This window comes from Pinus tabuliformis, chromosome 2_2 (genome assembly GCF_031772625.1).
Source record: "Pinus tabuliformis cultivar Carrire ecotype Pingquan chromosome 2_2, CPIR1, whole genome shotgun sequence".
In the NCBI taxonomy this organism is placed as follows: Eukaryota; Viridiplantae; Streptophyta; class Pinopsida; order Pinales; family Pinaceae; genus Pinus; species Pinus tabuliformis.
In genome coordinates this window covers 1,282,789,118-1,282,807,812 of record NC_142300.1, presented here as the reverse complement: position 1 = coordinate 1,282,807,812, position 18,695 = coordinate 1,282,789,118, and the positions used below count along the sequence as shown (strand labels likewise).

Sequence of the window (18,695 nt, the reverse complement as noted above, 5' to 3'; positions counted from 1 at the left end):
AATTAAAGCTCCAAGTGATTCTATGATAGGGTGTTAGCCCTAAGTTCTATTGGGAGGGGTGGAGGTGTTGCCCACCGTTTATCCTCCGAACCCTGGGGTCATGGGAGGACTGTGTGAATCACGCTCCCCTAGACGTGTGATGATGACTGCCGGATGCCTACTGGGAATCAGGTCGGTATAATCGACGCTGCCACCTTAGAGTTTATGAATGGTTAGGTCAGTAAAACTGACGCCATGGCATACTCCAGTAGAGGACGGATAGGATGGGAGCGGAAGAGATTAGGAAGGATAGGATGATTTTAGAATAGCTTGGGAACTTGGATAGGGTAAAATTTATCCATCAAAATCATAAACTTAAAACTCTCTAACTTCGGGACGAAGTTTTCTGAAGGGGGAGTGTATGTAACGGCCCATCTAAACTAATCCACTATATAAAGTTTCAAACTTTATAATAAAACAAATGTGATGAATTTTAAATAATAAATTTATTTAAGTTTTATAAATATAAATTTATTAAACTTTATAAAATATAATTCTAAACTTCATAATATATATATATATATATATATATATATATATTAAACTTTACAAAATATATAAATTAACTTTATAAAATATAATTATAAATTAAACTTTGTAAAATATAAGTTAACTTTATAAAACTAAATTATATAAAACAAGGACCCTTATACAAGGGGGACGTTTAATTCCAACAAGATATATATCAGAGCGCACAAGACAGCAGGGGGAGAACTGAAATGCGTAGTAGAAGGCGTGTCGGGACAAGGGAAGGCGATGGTTGCATGCTGGAGGGCGGCCACCGCCAGGCCCGTGGTTAAAACCGGGATTATGAACGGAGAAGGGGGGAAAAATTCAACAGTGAAACCAGAGGAGGAATTCAGCAGTGAGAGAGATTTGCTATTGGAAGAGCTTTAATCCGTCTGAGGTTCTGGGCATGGGGCACAGTGGGCTTCTTTGAGAAGCTTGCTGGATTGAGTAGCCAGCCTCTGCTCAATCAGGCTGGGCGGAATTGGTCTCCCTGGGTAATTGGAGCTCAACATCAACAATATCGTCAACTGCACGGGATCAGCTAGCAGTTCAGGTAAGTGCTAATTAAGTTTTTATGCTTCCTGTTTTCCAGTTTATGAGTATTTACATGTTTCCTGTTTTCCAATTTATGGGCTTTACAATATACAACAAAAATGAAAATCGATTATTTTTTTAGTTTAAGTTTTATTTTTAATTTTTATGATTTTTTAATTTTTATGATTTTAATTTTTTTTAAACAAAATTAACTAAATTAAAAATAAAGATTAATCTAAACTAAAAGATAAACTAAAAACAAGGCTTAATTCTAATTCTAATTCTAAATCTAATTATAACTTTATGAAATTTAAAACTAAACAACAAAAAGGGAAATTGAATTTTTTTTTTTTTTTTTTTGTGTATATTAAAAAAAGCACACTTCATGAAAAAAGAAATACGTTATTAAAAAAAAAATAAAAAATCAGATGCTTTCTATCTATACTAAACTAAAATAAAAGAAAAAAAAAAAACTAACACCTGTTGGATAATAAAAATTGAAATCTAAATCTAAATAAAAATCAGACCAAGATCTATATTTACCAAAATATTTACTATACGCATCACCCAAACTCATCATAATTTTTTTTTGAATCTGTTCTGTTCGCTGTTGACGGCAGAAGAGAAATACACAGCTAGAGAAAGACGTGAGGAGCTGTGCGTTTGTCTGCAGGTGCGTGGAGTGATTGCTCGCAGATGGAAGCTCGCTGAGGAATGATGCAAGTTAGAGCGTGAAACGGAGAGGTCGTTAATGGCTGAGAGATTCGCTGGTTTAATAAGAATGCATGAGCAGGGATGTGTGGGCATGAGTATAGCTGCGTGGAAGAGTGCAGGCAGGAGAGACGGAGTTGCAGCGTGAAGGAATCGAGGGTTGTAGGGATGGAGTTTGAGGCAACAACGTACAGGAGGTGCAGGGGATACGTTTTTATGGTGAGCTCTATATATATATTTTTATTTTTTTTATTTTTTATTTTTTTTGTTTGCTGTTGCAGGTTTGGGTGAGCGTGGAGATGAAGGGAATGGCTGAGAATGCAGGAGGCTGTGGGTAGAGCGAATGGGCAGCGATTTGATCCGCTGAATGGGTAGCGATGGGATTGCAGGCTTGCAGCACGCTAGGAAAAGAACTGGACGAGGCAGCGTGAAAGGAACAAAGAAATACGCAGGTGGTTTTGCTTGCAGGTAAACAGGAATAGAAGAGCAATGATGGGAGTGCTGGGCAGCACGTTTGAAAATGCGTGGATCAAGAAAACGCAGCACAGAAAGGGAGTGCTACAGGTCAGTGTGAATGGTAGCAGCAGCCTGGTGATGATGAGGCTGAGATCCATGAAGAGCGGGATAATTTGCGATCCTGGCAGTAAACAAAAAAATGAATGGAAGCCCCAAAAAACTTTAAAGGTTTCTCAGAAATTCCTATTTAAGAGGCTATACTTCTGGTTCAGATTATTCAGTGAAAACCCTGCAGATTCTTCTTCAGATAAAATTTGCAAACCCTGGATTGCAGAAATAATGCCCCTGCAAGAGATTGTTCTGATGTAATAGCAAGGGGCTGGTCAAACCCTTGGACAACAAAAACAGCTTAGATAAACCTTGGAAATCTTCAAAAACCCTGCAACCTGTAATGGAAAAAACACCCAAAAATAATATGTGCAGAAAACGAAACTAAAACCCTAGATCAGCTAAGCAATTACAACATTTACAATTTTTCGACTCTTAAGCAGCCAGATTTGTCAGTAATCCACATAATATTTTCGGAATATCAAATTTACTATGAGATACTTTAGAAAAACTCTCATGTATTCATAAAATAAACTTAAATGATAAAACCAGGATCGAAACTGGCTGGGCTCTGCAAGACAATGCTTTGTGGGAGTTGGTTGATTCAACCGAGAACTTCCCCAAACGCCCACTGATTTCTTGAATAAGGGTTTTCTGCACAGCTCACTTCAACCATCAATAAAGAGGGAAAAAACATGACTAGATTCTGGATGCAATGGAGATACCTGCCATTATTTCAGAAATACTGTTAACATTCAAACCCTAGTAAGTGAACAAGATACCTGTGTTCAACAATACTCTACATCAAGCAATTACTAATGGCTGAAAATAAAATTACGCAGAAAATAAAACAGCTCACAGCACTTCAGGAGAGTAACACCAGCGAGATTTCAACCCCAAAGTCTTTCTTTATTGCACAAAAAAGACTACAAGAGAGCTTTCTTTAGCACCAGTCTCTCAGATCAAATCTGATCTCAAATGACCCCTAGCACTCTATTTAAAGGAAAAATTCCCAACAGCTAGTTCGAGTGATCCATGTCAAACTAATCTCGACCGTTGATGAGGATCAAGATTTCTTTTAATCTCATCCGTCGAATTTTTAAATGCATTTTAATATATTAAAAATTTAAAATCTTGCATTTATTTACTCAGAACTTTGACTTATTATTATTTTATTTTATTTTTCAAAAGTTTTTATTTATTTTTTAATTTAATTTAATTTAATTTTTAATTTTTTAATTTTTTTTTTTAATTTTTATTTTTGAATCCTCGAACTTAGTTTTTGGAAAAATCACCTAGGACCTAGGACTTAGGACTTATGAGGGGATCAAAACATTTCCTAACCCTCAAGACACTTTACATCATGACTTTTACAATTTTACATCCGAAAGGGGAAAACCCATTTGACATAGACCCTCATAGACCACCCAGTTCTGCGACCAAATATAACCTAGTAGATCAACACACTAGGATTCCCCTAAGATTTTAATGACAAAATTCATTCCGGCTTTGGGGTTAGGCTGAAGGAAAACTCTGCCGATCATGGATCGGTGAGACAAAAAACCTTCCGGAACGTAGATTATCACTAAAAAATTAGGTCCACCTAGGCAATTTACATACATGACTCATATCTGCTAAGATTATTTACAATTTACACATGCAGACTGGGTTTACAACATAACATGATCAGGTCGACGATGATTGTCGAATGGCACAGACATGTCGATCAGGCGCTATCCCTTTTGCGAAGAAAAGGGGTGTACTGCTATGGGTAGTTGACACGTAGTGGTCAACATCTGGCTCTACTTGGGGACACGTTGTTGCACTGTAGGAATGTGAGAATCCAGAATCTGCATCCATGCAACACACAACAAAATATAAGTAGCGTCCGTCCAAAAAATCATCATATAATATTAAGCACATGAAAGATATAAGCTCTTCATTTATTAACTATCTGGAAAAGTAAATCTAATCCTAAAACATAAATGAAAATGTTGAAAAACAAGGAGTAAGGTTAGAAATACAAAGGATGCCCCATGGCATTAGATGTGTTCAATATAGTGTATACTGAGCATTTGCCTGCTTTCAGGCAAATCTGTCGGCTGCTTGTCGGATGTGCCATGTCCAATTCTGCAGATGGTAGGACTTTTTCCTATCCGAAAATCAAGTTGCTCGCGGCCGTCTGATGCATCAAATCTTCTTCTCATTTTCTTCCTCTTGCGCTTTTTCTTCCTGGCAGGCTGTATTACTGATGACGTGGAACTTTCTGCTTCAAAGCTCTCAGATGAAGTATGTAAGATATGCGTGACATGTCTTTCTTCATTCTGCATCTGCCCTGCCAAGGATGATGGATCAATCTCACAGGTGCCATGAGTTATAACTTGATCTTCTATGACTGGTGGATTAACCATGTCACCTTCAATTATCCACTTTTCAATGGAACAAAGGACCTCATAATATGATGGAGCTTGCTGTAACAGATAAGGAGGCTCCTGATCTATTGACGTTCCCTGGTTTCTTTCATCTTCTGACCATTGTTGAAATTTCTGAACCTGTATTTTGATGGCATCTATCTGACTAGAGTATTCAACCTTTATAGCACTGATTTCCCTAGCATGGTCTTCTTCCATGGTCAATAACTTTTTCTGAAGACATATCTGATTAGCTTCCATATCTTTTATTACTTTATCATCTTTTTCTTTTATGGTCATCAAGCAATGCTGCATAGAGTTTATTTCTTCCTTATGATTTACTTGCATAGTAGCTAACTGATTATTATGATCGAACGTCATGATAGTCATTTCTTCATCCATAGTTAACAACCTGTCTTGCATAGAATTAATTTCTCTATCATGATTAACTTTCATGGTCGTCATATTTTCCTCTAAGCCTGACAACTTGCTTTGCATAAAACTAATTTCTGTGTCATGATTAATCTTCATGGCCTCAATTTCCTTAGTATGCTGATTTTGCATGATCTCCATCTCCCTATTACGTTTTTCCAGGTGGGTGCATAAAGTTCTCACATCATTGGCATAATTAGCTTGATTGATCTCCATATTTTTTACTAGCAGCATTAGTTCTTGTATAATTTGCCTTTGATCTTTCTTTTCATTGTCATTTGTCACTGCTTTTCCACTTTCATGGATTTGATCTGCAATGGTACAGGTGGATGTCACATTCTGATATGAAGAATTGTCTTGGAATCTTTCACCGACAGCTGAACCTTTCATAAGATTACTTTCATTCTGTTGCACAATTTCAGGGGCACAAGGCGAGCTATCTAGATTACCATATCTATCTTTAAAAGCATTGACCATGTCTTGTAAATAAGTGAAAGAATCCTTAGGACAATTGTTAAACCAATTCAAAGCATCACCCTCTAAAGAAAAGACAAAAAGACGCATTTTGACATCTTCATGGTTATACTGAGGGGGTCTACAATATATGATCATTATACGAGTAAACAAGCTTAGATGTCTTTTAACAACGTCTGAATCACCATTTGAGAACAAAGGTAATTTAGAAATGGCCACTTTCGGAATATCATGGAGGTCATCAGTAAAATGACATGGTTTAAACGAATAATCCATGATGAATAATGATGGACCAAATGGATGATAGAACGAGATCTCTGCTCAAGAAAATCAATAGATGAAAGAAGTGGAGTCGCCACTTGAACAATGAATCTAATTCTAGGATCCAAAAAGCAACCAATAAGCAGATATGAGGGAGGCTTCTTGTCTGGGAAAAATAAGAAAATGGAGTCGCCACCCAAACAAGAAACGAATCGAAGAGAAGTTGCTGATATGACGAAAGATAAGGTGATGAAAAAGATCCAAATGATGCCAAAAAATGTTGAATCTGCCAGCTCAAATGCGAGATGAGAAAGATGAAAGAATGATGAGAAATGAGAATATGAATGTCGAATAAACCAAGGACAGAAAAAACTTTGTCCCCGTCAATGGCGTCAAAAAATGTTGGCGTTGCCAGCTCAAACGAATGATAGAAAGATGAATGATGAATGACGAAAAGTCGTTGAAACATCGAGAATAAAGTATCCCCACCAACGGCGCCAAAAAATGTTGTCGCACAGATTGTCACGACAACGCTCAGATCGGAGGTTGTCACTCTGATCCCCGATCTCTCCGTTTAAGACTGTCTCTCGCGGCTAAGGGGGGTAGACCCTATGGGATAATGAATGACCAACTGGGGACCAGTTGGGTTGGGAGACACGAGGGGGAACAAGCACTTAATTGATTTTACTAAGTTAATAGACCAGTGCCTTATGAAATAAATGATTAAACGATTATTTATCAAATGCTGCAGAAATATAAACTCATGTAAAACAATCATTTATCATCAAATAACCCGAGCGATGTAAGATATTCAACAAATGCACAACGCCTTAACGATGATCCAGCAATTAAACTTCAAGAAAAAATAAATGCTTTAAATGATCATAAAATTTAAATGCTGACCACCTACCACTTTCATATAGCCAACTTATAAATAAACATTTAAATGCATTTAGCTATAGAGAAATGGAACATAAATACCACAAGAAACTCCAAAAAATGAATTTTCGAACTTTTTGGTAAGCTTTTTCAAAATATTTTTAACTTTTGTATATTTTTTTATAAAATTTTAAGTCAAAATTAAAATCCTAAATAAAAAATAAAATCTAATCTAAACTAAAGTTTAAAAAGTAAAAAGAAAAATTTTAACTTTTTATGAATTTTTTATGTTTCTTATGATATAAAATTCCAGAACTTAAAATTTAACCTAAGCAAAACTAAAAAGAAATAAATCTAAAACCAAAGCAAAACTTTAATTCTAGAACTAAAACCTAAGTTAAATGAACTCAAAAGTGTAATTCTAAAAACTAACATCTTATCACATATACAACAAAAATGAAAATCGATTATTTTTTTAGTTTAAGTTTTATTTTTATTTTTTTATGATTTTAATTTTTTTTAAACAAAATTAACTAAATTAAAAATAAAGATTAATCTAAACTAAAAGATAAACTAAAAACAAGGCTTAATTCTAATTCTAAATCTAATTCTAACTTTATGAAATTTAAAACTAAACAACAAAAAGGGAAATTGATTTTTTTTTTTTTTTTTTTTTTTTGTGTATATTCAAAAAAGCACACTTCATGAAAAAAGAAATACATTATTCAAAAAAAAAATCAGATGTTTTCTATCTAAAAAACAAAAAAAAAAAAAAAACTAACACCTGTTGGATAATAAAAATTTAAATCTAAATCTAAATAAAAATCAGACCAAGATCTATATTTACCAAAATATTTACTATACGCATCATCCGAACTCATCATAAAAAAAAATTGAATTTGTTTTGTTTGCTGTTGACGGCAGAAGAGAAATACACAGCTGGAGAAAGACGTGAGGAGCTGTGCGTTTGTCTGCAGGTGCGTGGAGTGACTGCGCGCGGATGGAAGCTTGCTGAGGAATGATGCAGGTTAGAGCGTGAAACGGAGAGGTCGTTAATGGCTGAGAGATCCGCTGGTTTAATAAGAATGCGTGAGCAGGGATGTGTGGGCAGGAGTACAGCTGCGTGGAAGAGTGCAGGCAGGAGAGATGGAGTTGCAGCGTGAAGGAATCAAGGGTTGCAGGGATGGAGTTTGAGGCAACAACGTACAGGAGGTGCAGGGGATACGTTTTTATGGCGAGCTCTATATATATATATATATATATTTATTTTTTGCTTGCTGTTGCAGGTTTGGGCGAATTTGGAGATGAAGGGAATGGCTGAGAATGCAGGAGGCTGTGTTAGAGTGAATGGGCAGCGATGGGATTGCAGGCTTGCAGCACGCTAGGAAAAGAACTGGACGAGGCAGCGTGAAAGGAACAAAGAAATACATAGGTGGTTTTGCTTGCAGGTAAACAGAAATAGAAGAGCAGTGATGGGAGTGTTGGGCAGCATGTTTGAAAATGCGTGGATCAGGAAAATGCAGCACGGAAAGGGAGTGCTACAGGTCAGCGTGAATGGTAGCAGCAGCCTGGTGATGATGAGGCTGAGATCTATGGAGAGCGGGATAATTTGCGATCCTGGCAGTAAACAAAAAAATGAATGGAAGCCCCAAAAAACTTTAAAGATTTCCCAGAAATTCCTATTTAAGAGGCTATACTTCTGGCTCAGATTATTCAGTGAAAACCCTGCAGATTCTTCTTCAGATAAAATTTGCAAAGCCTGGATTGCAGAAATAATGCCCCTACAAGAGATTGTACTGATGCAATAGCAAGGGGCTGATCAAACCCTTGGACAACAAAAACAGCTTAGATAAACCTCGGAAATCTTCAGAAACCCTGCAACCTGTAATGGAAAAAACACCCAAAAATAATATGTGCAGAAAACGAAACTAAAACCCTAGATCAGCTAAACAATTACAACATTTACAATTTTTCGACTCTTAAGCAGCTAGATTTGTTAGTAATCCACATAATATTTTCGGAATATCAAATTTATTATGAGATACTTTAGAAAAACTCTCATGTATTCATAAAATAAACTTAAATGATAAAACCAAGATCAAAACTGGCTGGGCTCTGCAAGACAATGCTTTGTGGGAGTTGGCTGGTTCAACCGAGAACTTCCTCAAACGCCCACTGATTTCTTGAATAAGGGTTTCCTGCACAGCTCACTTCAACCATCAATAAAGAGGGAAAAAACAGTACTAGATTCCGGATGCAATGGAGATACCTGCCATTATTTCAGAAATACTATTACCATTCAAACCCTAGTAAGTGAACAAGATACCTGTGTTCAACAGTACTCTACATCAAGCTATTACTAATGGCTGAAAATAAAATTATGCAGAAAATAAAACAGCTCACAGCACTTCAGGAGAGTAACACCAGTGAGATTTCAACCCCAAAGTCTTTCTTTATTGCACAAAAAAGACTACAAGAGAGCTTTCTTTAGCACGAGACTCTCAGATCAAATCTGATTTCAAATGACCCCTAGCACCTTATTTAAAGGAAAAATTCCCAACAGCTAGTTCGAGTGATCCATGTCAAACTAATCTCGACCGTCGATGAGGATCAAGATTTCTTTTAATCTCATCCGTCGAATTTTTAAATGCATTTTAATATATTAAAAATTTAAAATCTTGCATATATTTACTCAAAACTTTGACTTATTATTATTTTATTTTATTTTTCAAAATTTTTTATTTATTTTTTAATTTAATTTTTAAATTTAATTTAATTTAATTTTTAATTTTTTAATTTTTTAATTTTTTAATTTTTATTTTTGGATCCTTGAACTTACCCTTTGGAAAAATCATCTAGGACCTAGGAATTAGGACTTATGAGGGGATTAAAACATTTTCTAACCCTCAAGACACTTTACATCATGACTTTTACAATTTTACATCCGAAAGGGGAAAACCCATTTGACATAGACCCTCATAGACCACCCAGTTCTGCGACCAAATATAACCTAGCAGATCAACACACTAGGATTCCCCTAAGATTTTAATGACAAAATTCATTCCGGCTTTGGGGTTAGGCTGAAGGAAAACTTTGCCGATCATGGATCGGTGAGACAAAAAAACCTTCCGGAACGTAGATTATCACTAAAAAATTAGGTCCACCTAGGCAATTTACATACATGACTCATATCTGCTAAGATTATTTACAATTTAGACATGCAGACTAGGTTTACAACATAACCTGAACAGGGCCCATACAAGAACAATGATAAAAATTTCATGCATTAGACAAGTAAGAAAGACAAAATAGCATTAAATTTCACTTACAAGAGAGACGAGTATATCCATTCATCATCTTCGCATAGAAAGAAGCTCCAAAGACAATAGCGAAAATCCAAACATAATAGTGCATCAAGAAACTCCAAAATTTTGTCCAAGAAAGCGTAATTTCACCACCGACCCCTTTTCATCTCATCACCATTGACACTCTTACCTTGGACCTAGGAAGTGCGAAAATCTCTAGAGATACTAATCCAATCCAAGTGATGATGAGAGGGATGAATGAGCCTCTCTGTTGATTAGTGGTTGTCATTGATGTCAACCTAAGCAGCACTAGGGGCTACTCAGATCTTGCATGGGCATTTTGACTTGACAACTTACTCTATTCTGAGTCAAGGATCTTCTAGATGGATTCTACTTGTTGATATGTTTCCGCTGATATATGGCATGCCACGTAATTCTTCATGGTTTGAGAGATATTCATGTTTGAAGTTAGTAACCCTAGTTAGTGGGCTAAAACCCTATGGGGTTGTGGCATGGCACTCATAATTGGTTGTGGTCATTGAATAGTAAATAATTAATAATGTTTTTTTTCCTAAAATCCCTCCAACTTTCACTTGTTGAGGACCCTCTCAACTCAAGACATTCATATAAATAGTGACCCTCATATCCTCCTCTAGTAGGGATTTTGTGGCTTCAAACAGGTCATCGTGGCATTTTCGCTATAACTTTTTTTTTCTTTTCTGCGAAGCTTCAGAAGCTGAAATTAAAACCCATTTGAGCCGAAATCTTGATGAACCTCGTGATCGAATTTCAGATCTTGGTTCACTATATTTTCGGAGATATGATCTGAGGAAGTTAGGGTTTTTGTAGGCTCCCGAATTCCATGTCAAACAGGTGACGTTGGGAAAATCGTCATAACTTTCTCTTTGAGCATTGGATTCCAATTTCATAAATAGTGACAAAAAGAGGACAAACTGTAGTTTGTTGGGTATCATTTTCAGGGCCGAAGGTCGCAACAATGACATGTGGCACTTTGTACAAGTTCACTCTACTGAACCAGGCTATAATCAGGCCATCGTGGGAGATTGGGCATAACTCTTTCTTGAAGAATCCAATCTTGATCAGACCTATGGGGTTGGAAAGAGGACACAGAGGGCTATCATAGGACGAAATTTCAGACCCTGGAGATATGAAATTACATGGATAAAACAAATTCAATATCGAGCTCCTAGAAGGCAAGAAAAAGCATGCATTCAAGGATCACTGCAGTAAGGACCACACATCAACAGTCAAGGGTAAGTCTCCTACAACAAGGTATGTATGATTAGTGTTTACATTTGAATTTTGAGTATCATCTCTGACATATGTTTTTGCAGGACAACATAAGTATATACAGTGTCTCAATTATATCTCTATGTCTCTATATGTCACAATTAGTTTTTCGGATGTCCTATTCTTGATACTACACATTTTATGCTACATATTCTTGATGCTACACCAAGTTTGCTAAATCTATATGATGTTGTAAGTTCATGTTACTTTTCTTGTCATAGTTGATAGAATGGTCTTTGTTATTGTACTTAGAACTTGGTCCATCACAAGTCTAGGGTTTGTCATCATTTTTTATTGTATATATCTTTAGGTTAGTTTTGGATATAGTCTTGCATAGAGTCCAGGCCTATATCAAGAGTGGGAGTATTTGTCTACTGCTGCAACAAGTCAACAACAAAAGTGACAAGCACACTTCAGGTACACATTGTAATTTTTAATTTGTATTTATTCATTATTATGCACTTACATGTGTTTTGTAGGCAGAGGTAAGTTGAAGGGTATTTTGTTTTGTTTTGGGATTGGTTTCGCCGGGCAAATTTTGCATGCAGGTAGAAGAAGATTCAAGTACAACATCAAGCAAGAATTCAAGAGCAGAAGTATCAAATCAAAGGAAGCATTGCAGCGAGACATCCTTGAAGACATGACAACCATTCAAATATCGTGAAGTATTGTTAAGGCCAAGAGTCATTATTGTAAAGTTGTAAAAGAGTCATTTATAAAAGAGTCATCATTGTAAAAGAGTCATTTGTAAAAGAGTCATCATTGTAAAGTTGTAAAAGAGTCATTTGTAAAAGAGTCATCATTGTAAAGATTGTAAAAGAGTCATTTGTGAAAGAGTCATTTTGCCTAGAGTCGAAGAGGCAGTGTTGGGAGGTATAGGAGTCACTGTTGGGATGATGTCATGGTTGGGTTGCAGGTCATAGAGTGATTGGGTATTTGGTCAAGTACACGAAAATCATTGTACATCTTATTGTATCGTGGATTATTGTCCTTGGTTTGGGAATCCATAGTCTTGTCTTATTTCAGTCATTATAGGGTGGCAGGGAGGTGCTAGGTAGGTGTATGAAGTCGCCTATAGGTTGGGGCCTGTGAACACTTCAGGGTGGTAGGGTGGTGCTAGGGTGAGTTGTGGCTCGCTAGGGTGTTGGGGCATCCATTCAGTTGATTATTGAAGAAACCAGGCGTTGGGGCGTCCTTCCAGTGGGAGCTGGAGAAGAATGCTTTTCTAGAATTCTAGGAAGTTGTTGCTTTCATTTCAGTTGGGGCTGAAGATTAAAGAATTTATTAGAAAAGCATTCGGTGGTTTTTGACCCAGAGGGGGTTTTCCACCTAAAATTCTTGTGCCTACTGTGTTCTTTTATTTACTGTTATCACTGCATAAAGATTAATACTAATCGAAGATTACCTAATGCTATGAAAAGATTTAAAAGTGCTAATTGCTAAGGAATATTGATTCACCCCCCCTCTCAGTATTTCCAACAATTGGTATCAGAGCTTGGTTCCTTCAATAGCAGTCTAACAACTGGAAGGAGATCATGGAGTATACTAAGAATAGAGTTCCTTTGTTCAATGGAAATAACTATGCACTTTGGAGTGGAAGAATGCAGGTTCATTTGTTGGTGCAAGGATACGAAGTATGGGAAATCATTGACAAAGGCTTCACACCGACCCAAGATGAACAAGGTAAGAAAAATATGGTATATGATGCAAAGGCTAAAGATCTTATTATCAGTGGGCTTATCGAATCTGTTTATCTTAAGGTATTGAGTTGCAAAACTGCTAAAGAGGTATGGGGCAAGCTTGAAAATATATATGCAGGTGACTCAAAGGTGAAAGAAGCAAAGCTTCAAATTTTCAGGGCAAAATTTGAGCAACTCAAAATGAGGGAAGATGAAGATATTGCTGCATACTTTCAGCGTGTTGATGAAACAACAAATACATTGGAAGGTTTGGGAGAACTTGTTGAAACGAAAATTGTTGTTCGAAAGATCCTTAGAACCTTGCCAACAAGATTTAACCCTAAGGTATTTGTCTTGGAAGATAGATCGAATCTAACCAATCTCAGCATAGATGAATTGCATGGAATTCTTATGACATATGAAATGAGGATTGAAGAAGAGGATGGCACATCTCACTTAGAAACAACATTTGCCGTATCCACAAAGAATAGTAAGGACAAGCAGACTTCGAAAGCAAAAACTTGCAATTGTAAGGATGAGGAAAAGGAAGAAGATGAAGAAGCATTCTCAGATAAAGAGTTTGCCTACTTCATGCAGAAAATGAGAACGGGTACGAGAAAATTCAAAGGTAAACTTCCATTAATATGTTTTGATTGTGGTGAGGTTGGAAATTTTGCAGCCAAATGTCCTCACAAAAATGAAGCTGTTACAAAAGGACAGAAAAGTCCGAGGAAGTTCAACAAGCAAGGCAAGAAGAAATGGTGAAAAGTTTCTTCCACAAAGAAGATAGCTCCTCATCCGAAGAAGATAGTGATAATGAAGAAGAATTCAATGGAAGAGTATTGTTTATGGCCAAGCACAATAAGCAAGAGGCATCTGACAAAGAAGGAGACGAAGAAGAAGAAATGATCGAGGTTGAATTTCAAAACGAACTAATCAGGGTTATCAAAGAGCTCAAAGCCGAGAAGAAGCACGTCAACACTCTTGAAGATGAATTAAATACAGAAAGGGAACAGGTCCTAAATCTTAAAATCAAGGTTGAAGAATACAAATGAATTGAAGAATCACTCAGGAAAGAATTAAAGGAAAGCAACAAGGAAAGAGAAGCATTGGAAGCTGAAATCGTTTCTTTACGAAAGGAAGTAAAAAATGGAAAAACTCTTCAAAACTATGCCAACAACTCAAAGACTTTGGATGAACTCATCAGCAACCAGCGATCATGCAGCGACAAGACTGGTCTTGGTTACAAAGAAAAATTCGAAAAGGAGTCAAGTCCTTCTATGACAACTAAAGAAGATGGATATGCAAAATCTACCAAGCAGGTAGATCTCCCAGCTAGATCAAGAGATCAAGATTTGCAGGAAGAACCTTGGAAGACAATTCCTCGAAGAAGATTTCCTCCCAGGTATCAACCTATCTTTTATGGTCATTATTATTCATGTGGAAAGTTTGGACATAGAGCTGCAGAATGTCGCATGTATGTTTGGAATGAATATAATTCCAGGAGATCTCTTAGAAATGGATATTCCAAATCTCAACAGAATATCAACAGATATGATCATTTGAGAGATGATGTCGAATGTTACAAATGTAACAATTTTGGACACCTGGCCAAAGATTGCAGACTTGGAAGCTCTTCAAAGGAATTCTCGCAAAATCAGAATGAACAAGTATGGAAAAGGAAGACTGAAAGGTGTGCTCTCGCTCTCAAGGCTCAAAGCAACAAAAACATATGGTATGTTGACAGTGGTTGCTCAACACATATGACTGGAGATAGAAATAAGTTCATATCCTTGAAAGAAAAGAAGGATGGAACAATGCCTTTTGGAAATGGCGGGTCTTCAAACGTCATAGAAGTAGGTACGGTCACTCTTGGAAGCAAGGATGTGTTGCTGGTTGAAAATATGAATCACAATTTGCTTAGTGTTGGACAGATATGCGATCAAGGGCACACGATGTTATTCAACTCGAAGAAATGTGAAATCAAGAAACACAAGTTTGGTAAAATTGTGGCTACAGCGAGCAGAGCTCCAAACGACATATATATTTTGGATGAGACACCTAAAGGGTGTTTCTTGGCAAAAGAAGACGACAGTTGGTTATGGCACAAACGAATGGGACATATAAATTTCGACAATTTGGTTAAGATCAACAAAAAGGAAGCAGTTAGAGAAATGCCGAAAATCTCAAAACCTACCAATACGATATATGAATCTTGTCAGCATGGCAAACAGACAAAAGTCGAGTTCAAGACAAAGGAACATTTTGCATCACGTCCATTGGAATTAATACATACTGATCTGTGGTCCTATGAGAACAAAAGGTTTAGATCAATGTTGCACGAAGCGGGAGTGAAGCGGAAGCGTTTTTTGGAAGCGGGGACGCCGAAGCGTCATTTTCCAAAAATCTAGGAAGCGAAGCGTCCGCGGAAGCGTCTGCTATATATATATATATTTATATTTTTTTGCATTTATACTCAAAACAAACATCCCAAATACCAAATTAATTGTAGAAGACATGAAAACATGCATATTTTTGCATAAATCAAGATAGATATGGCATCCATGATTCCATTGTAGTTACTAGTATGTACAACAATCATCTATATTCTAGCTATTACAAACATACATCAAATTTTTAAGCATATTATAAAACATAAAACATTTAAGCATATTATAAAACATAAAACATAGAGCATATTATGATTTATCTAGCAAGTGAGCAACTGTCAACATTTGTCATGTCCAAAATTCAAATAATAATGTTTACAAAATATGTCACTTGGTCACCGCCAAGCCAAAAAGGTTCAAAATTCAAATTCACAAGTCTACAAGTCTAATGAGTAATCTATGACAAAAAGTAGTAGATTGTGAATATATCTACTAATCTCTCCTCCTTCCACCACGAATAGAACGTGGTGGCGGGCCTCCACGTGGTGGCAATGAAGAAGATGGTGCCTGTGGAAGTCGTGGCACTGAAACTGATGAAGAAGAACCCCCTGCTGTTGGTGTTGAACCATGGAACCTAGGAACCAAGGGACCAGATGGGGGTGGGGGTGGTGGCATATCAACACGGTCATCATCATCCTAGAATCGCTCAAAAAATTCATGCAAAAAAAAAAAACACTAGTTAACAAAAAAATTAAAAACATGAATTAGAGAAATGCTTTATAAGGGAAAATTGGAAAATTCATACCACAATGGACATACCTGGATAAGAGCATCCTCTAATTGCTCTAGTCGCAACACTCCATCCTCCAAATTGGGCTCCTCTGGATTCTTGTCCCAAATCAACAAGTCTTTATTAGACTTTGCATCTTCACAGTAATGGGACAACAATCGCAAGTTGTAATGAACATAAACCAAGCTCTCTGCCCGGTCTAAACTCAACCTGTTCCTTTTAACACTGTGGATGAAAGAATAAGAGCTCCAACACCTCTCTGCAGAAGAAGTGTTTACCACCTGTGATAGCACCTGCAATGCCAAACTCTGTAGAAGTGGAGTACCCCCTCCATGCATGTTCCACCACTCAAGAGCAGAAAAAGTCTCTCGATCTTTAATTGCATGCATGCTCCCAAATGGACCAGTGTTGAGCATATAGTTGCTCACCTGTCTCTGTACCAATGCAGCCTCCTCCTCATCAGGGATTAATTTACTCAATGCAGCCATATATTTTTGGTGAACCTCTTGATCTTGGTGTGGTTTTCTCCTGCTTCCCCCCCCAGGTGCTGGTGTTGAAAGCCATGATGGATGATAGTATTTAGGTGTCAAAACATATGCTAATGCATGCAATGGAACATTTAGCATTTCCCATCGGTTTTGCACCTCTACACGAATATAATTGTACAAGGTGATATCTCTAGGCTCAACAATGTCTTTAATCTGCCCCAACATGCTATCCATTTGCTCATACACCTCCCCAATTACTGGTCGATCTGAATCTGCAAACTTGATCATGTAATAAATTGGTTTGGTGAATTGCAAAACATATTTAACCTGTCCCCAAAAGTAACTGTCAAGAACAGTGTCCTTGACTGCATTAGCACCATCTATGTCAGTGTTAATTTCATCCCATGTTTCAGCACACACCAGATTAGTTAAAGCTTGTCTCACCTTCACTAGCCGCCTAAAGGTGAGGTAATAACTAGCAAATCTTGTCTTTGCAATTTTAAGCAATTGCAACTTGGAGTAAGTGCCATAGAAGTAGTTTACCCTTGTATGCCCTGTGATGAATTTAATGAGCTGCTTCCCTCTCCTGTAAACCTCAGCAATCCACCCACATTCTTTGTGTTTCACAATATCATGCATCAAAAGGTTCAATGTGTGAACCAGGCACCCAGACCAAAAGATGTGTGGATGAGTACGCTCAATAATTTTTCCTGCTGCCTTACAATTTGCTGCATTATCTGTGATCACTTGAACCACATTATTCGGACCAACATCTTTGATTGATTTCAATAGGAGATCTGCAATGTTTTGTGCAGATGCAGTGATGGAGGAGGAGTCATGACATGCAATAAATACTGCACCACTAGAAGAAACACCAAGAACATTTATCAAATGTTGGTTTCTAATATTTGTCCACCCATCTGATACAATGGATACCCCAGAATCTACCCACTCATTTGTAAAACGTGTCAAAGCTCTTTGAACCTTAGCTTTTTCTCTTTCTAATAACACTGTTCTAGCTTTCTCATAGTTGGGGGCCTTGTATCCTTTTGGGGCTTCATTGATGGCCTTTACCATTTCATGCCAATAGGGAGAGCGAAGCACATTGAATGGTACACCGCAAGCACAAAGAAAACGGACTATCTTTCCATCCACATCATCCCTCCCAGCAACATTAAGGAAATCCCCTATTGTTCTTCTACCTCCAGAGCTTGCAGAAGTACCATGAGGAGATGAGCAACTACCAAATTTAGAGGTTGCACTTGATTCAGAATGAGTTTTTTGTTTCTTGTTTTTTTGTTGTGCAGCCATCTCTATTTGGATGTATTTTCTTCTTTCTTCAGTTGAAATGTTTGGGCAAATTTGTACCCCCACAGAACCCTTTTTTTCATCACTGTCCAGCACCCCACAAAGATGCCTCCTCAGACGAGTATATGAACCACAATATGGTTTTCCTCCATGACAACCATGAGGGCACACAAATTTGTAAGATCCACCACCCTTTCCCCCATCAAGTTTGGTCACATAGTTCCACAAGGGTGTTGATGTAGCTTTCCCATCTTGTGTTTCAGTGTCCCCTTCAAGTTCATCCCCTTCCTCTTCAAACCCTTCCTCCTCATCATACATTGGGTCACTACTATTAGGACCATCACCAATGTCCTCTTCTGTTTCTTCCCTTCTATTCCTCACCCTTGCCATCATTAAAACCAAGAGTGGAATGATACATAGAAGCCAAAAGAACACCATCTTGGAATATGGATATAGGTGGTGGACAACGGCAACCTATAAATAAAGGAGCAAGTAGAAACAATGGGAAAGAGTAGGAGAGGGAGGAGAAAAATACAAAAAAATTGTCAAAAAAACAAGGGAGTTTGGGGTTTGAACTTACCTCTTTAGCTCTTGTAGATGAAGTCCTCC

General features: G+C 37.2%; 2 protein-coding genes across 9 annotated transcripts in view; one reads left to right on the top strand and one right to left on the bottom strand.

The window, feature by feature from the left end:
• The window catches only part of LOC149198157 (uncharacterized), a 488,351-nt gene that overhangs the window by 93,927 nt on the left and 375,729 nt on the right, over positions 1-18,695 (top strand). The gene's annotated exons all lie outside the window — the stretch shown is intronic.
• Positions 15,808-18,289, bottom strand: LOC149198158 (uncharacterized). The gene is made up of 2 exons (XM_089404072.1): positions 16,320-18,289; positions 15,808-16,196 (listed from the first exon to the last, which is right to left on the bottom strand). Exons 1-2 carry the CDS (start codon positions 18,087-18,089, stop codon positions 15,993-15,995), a joined length of 1,974 nt encoding a protein of 657 aa, XP_089260198.1. The 5' UTR covers positions 18,090-18,289; the 3' UTR covers positions 15,808-15,992.

Coding starts and splice junctions, on each gene's coding strand:
- LOC149198158 (XM_089404072.1), bottom strand. CDS start 18,089: ATGGCTGCACAACAAAAAAACAAGAAACAAAAAACTCATTCTGAATCA. Junction 16,197..16,319: donor TAGAGGATGCTCTTATCCAG/GTATGTCCATTG, acceptor GAGCGATTCTAG/GATGATGATGACCGTGTTGA.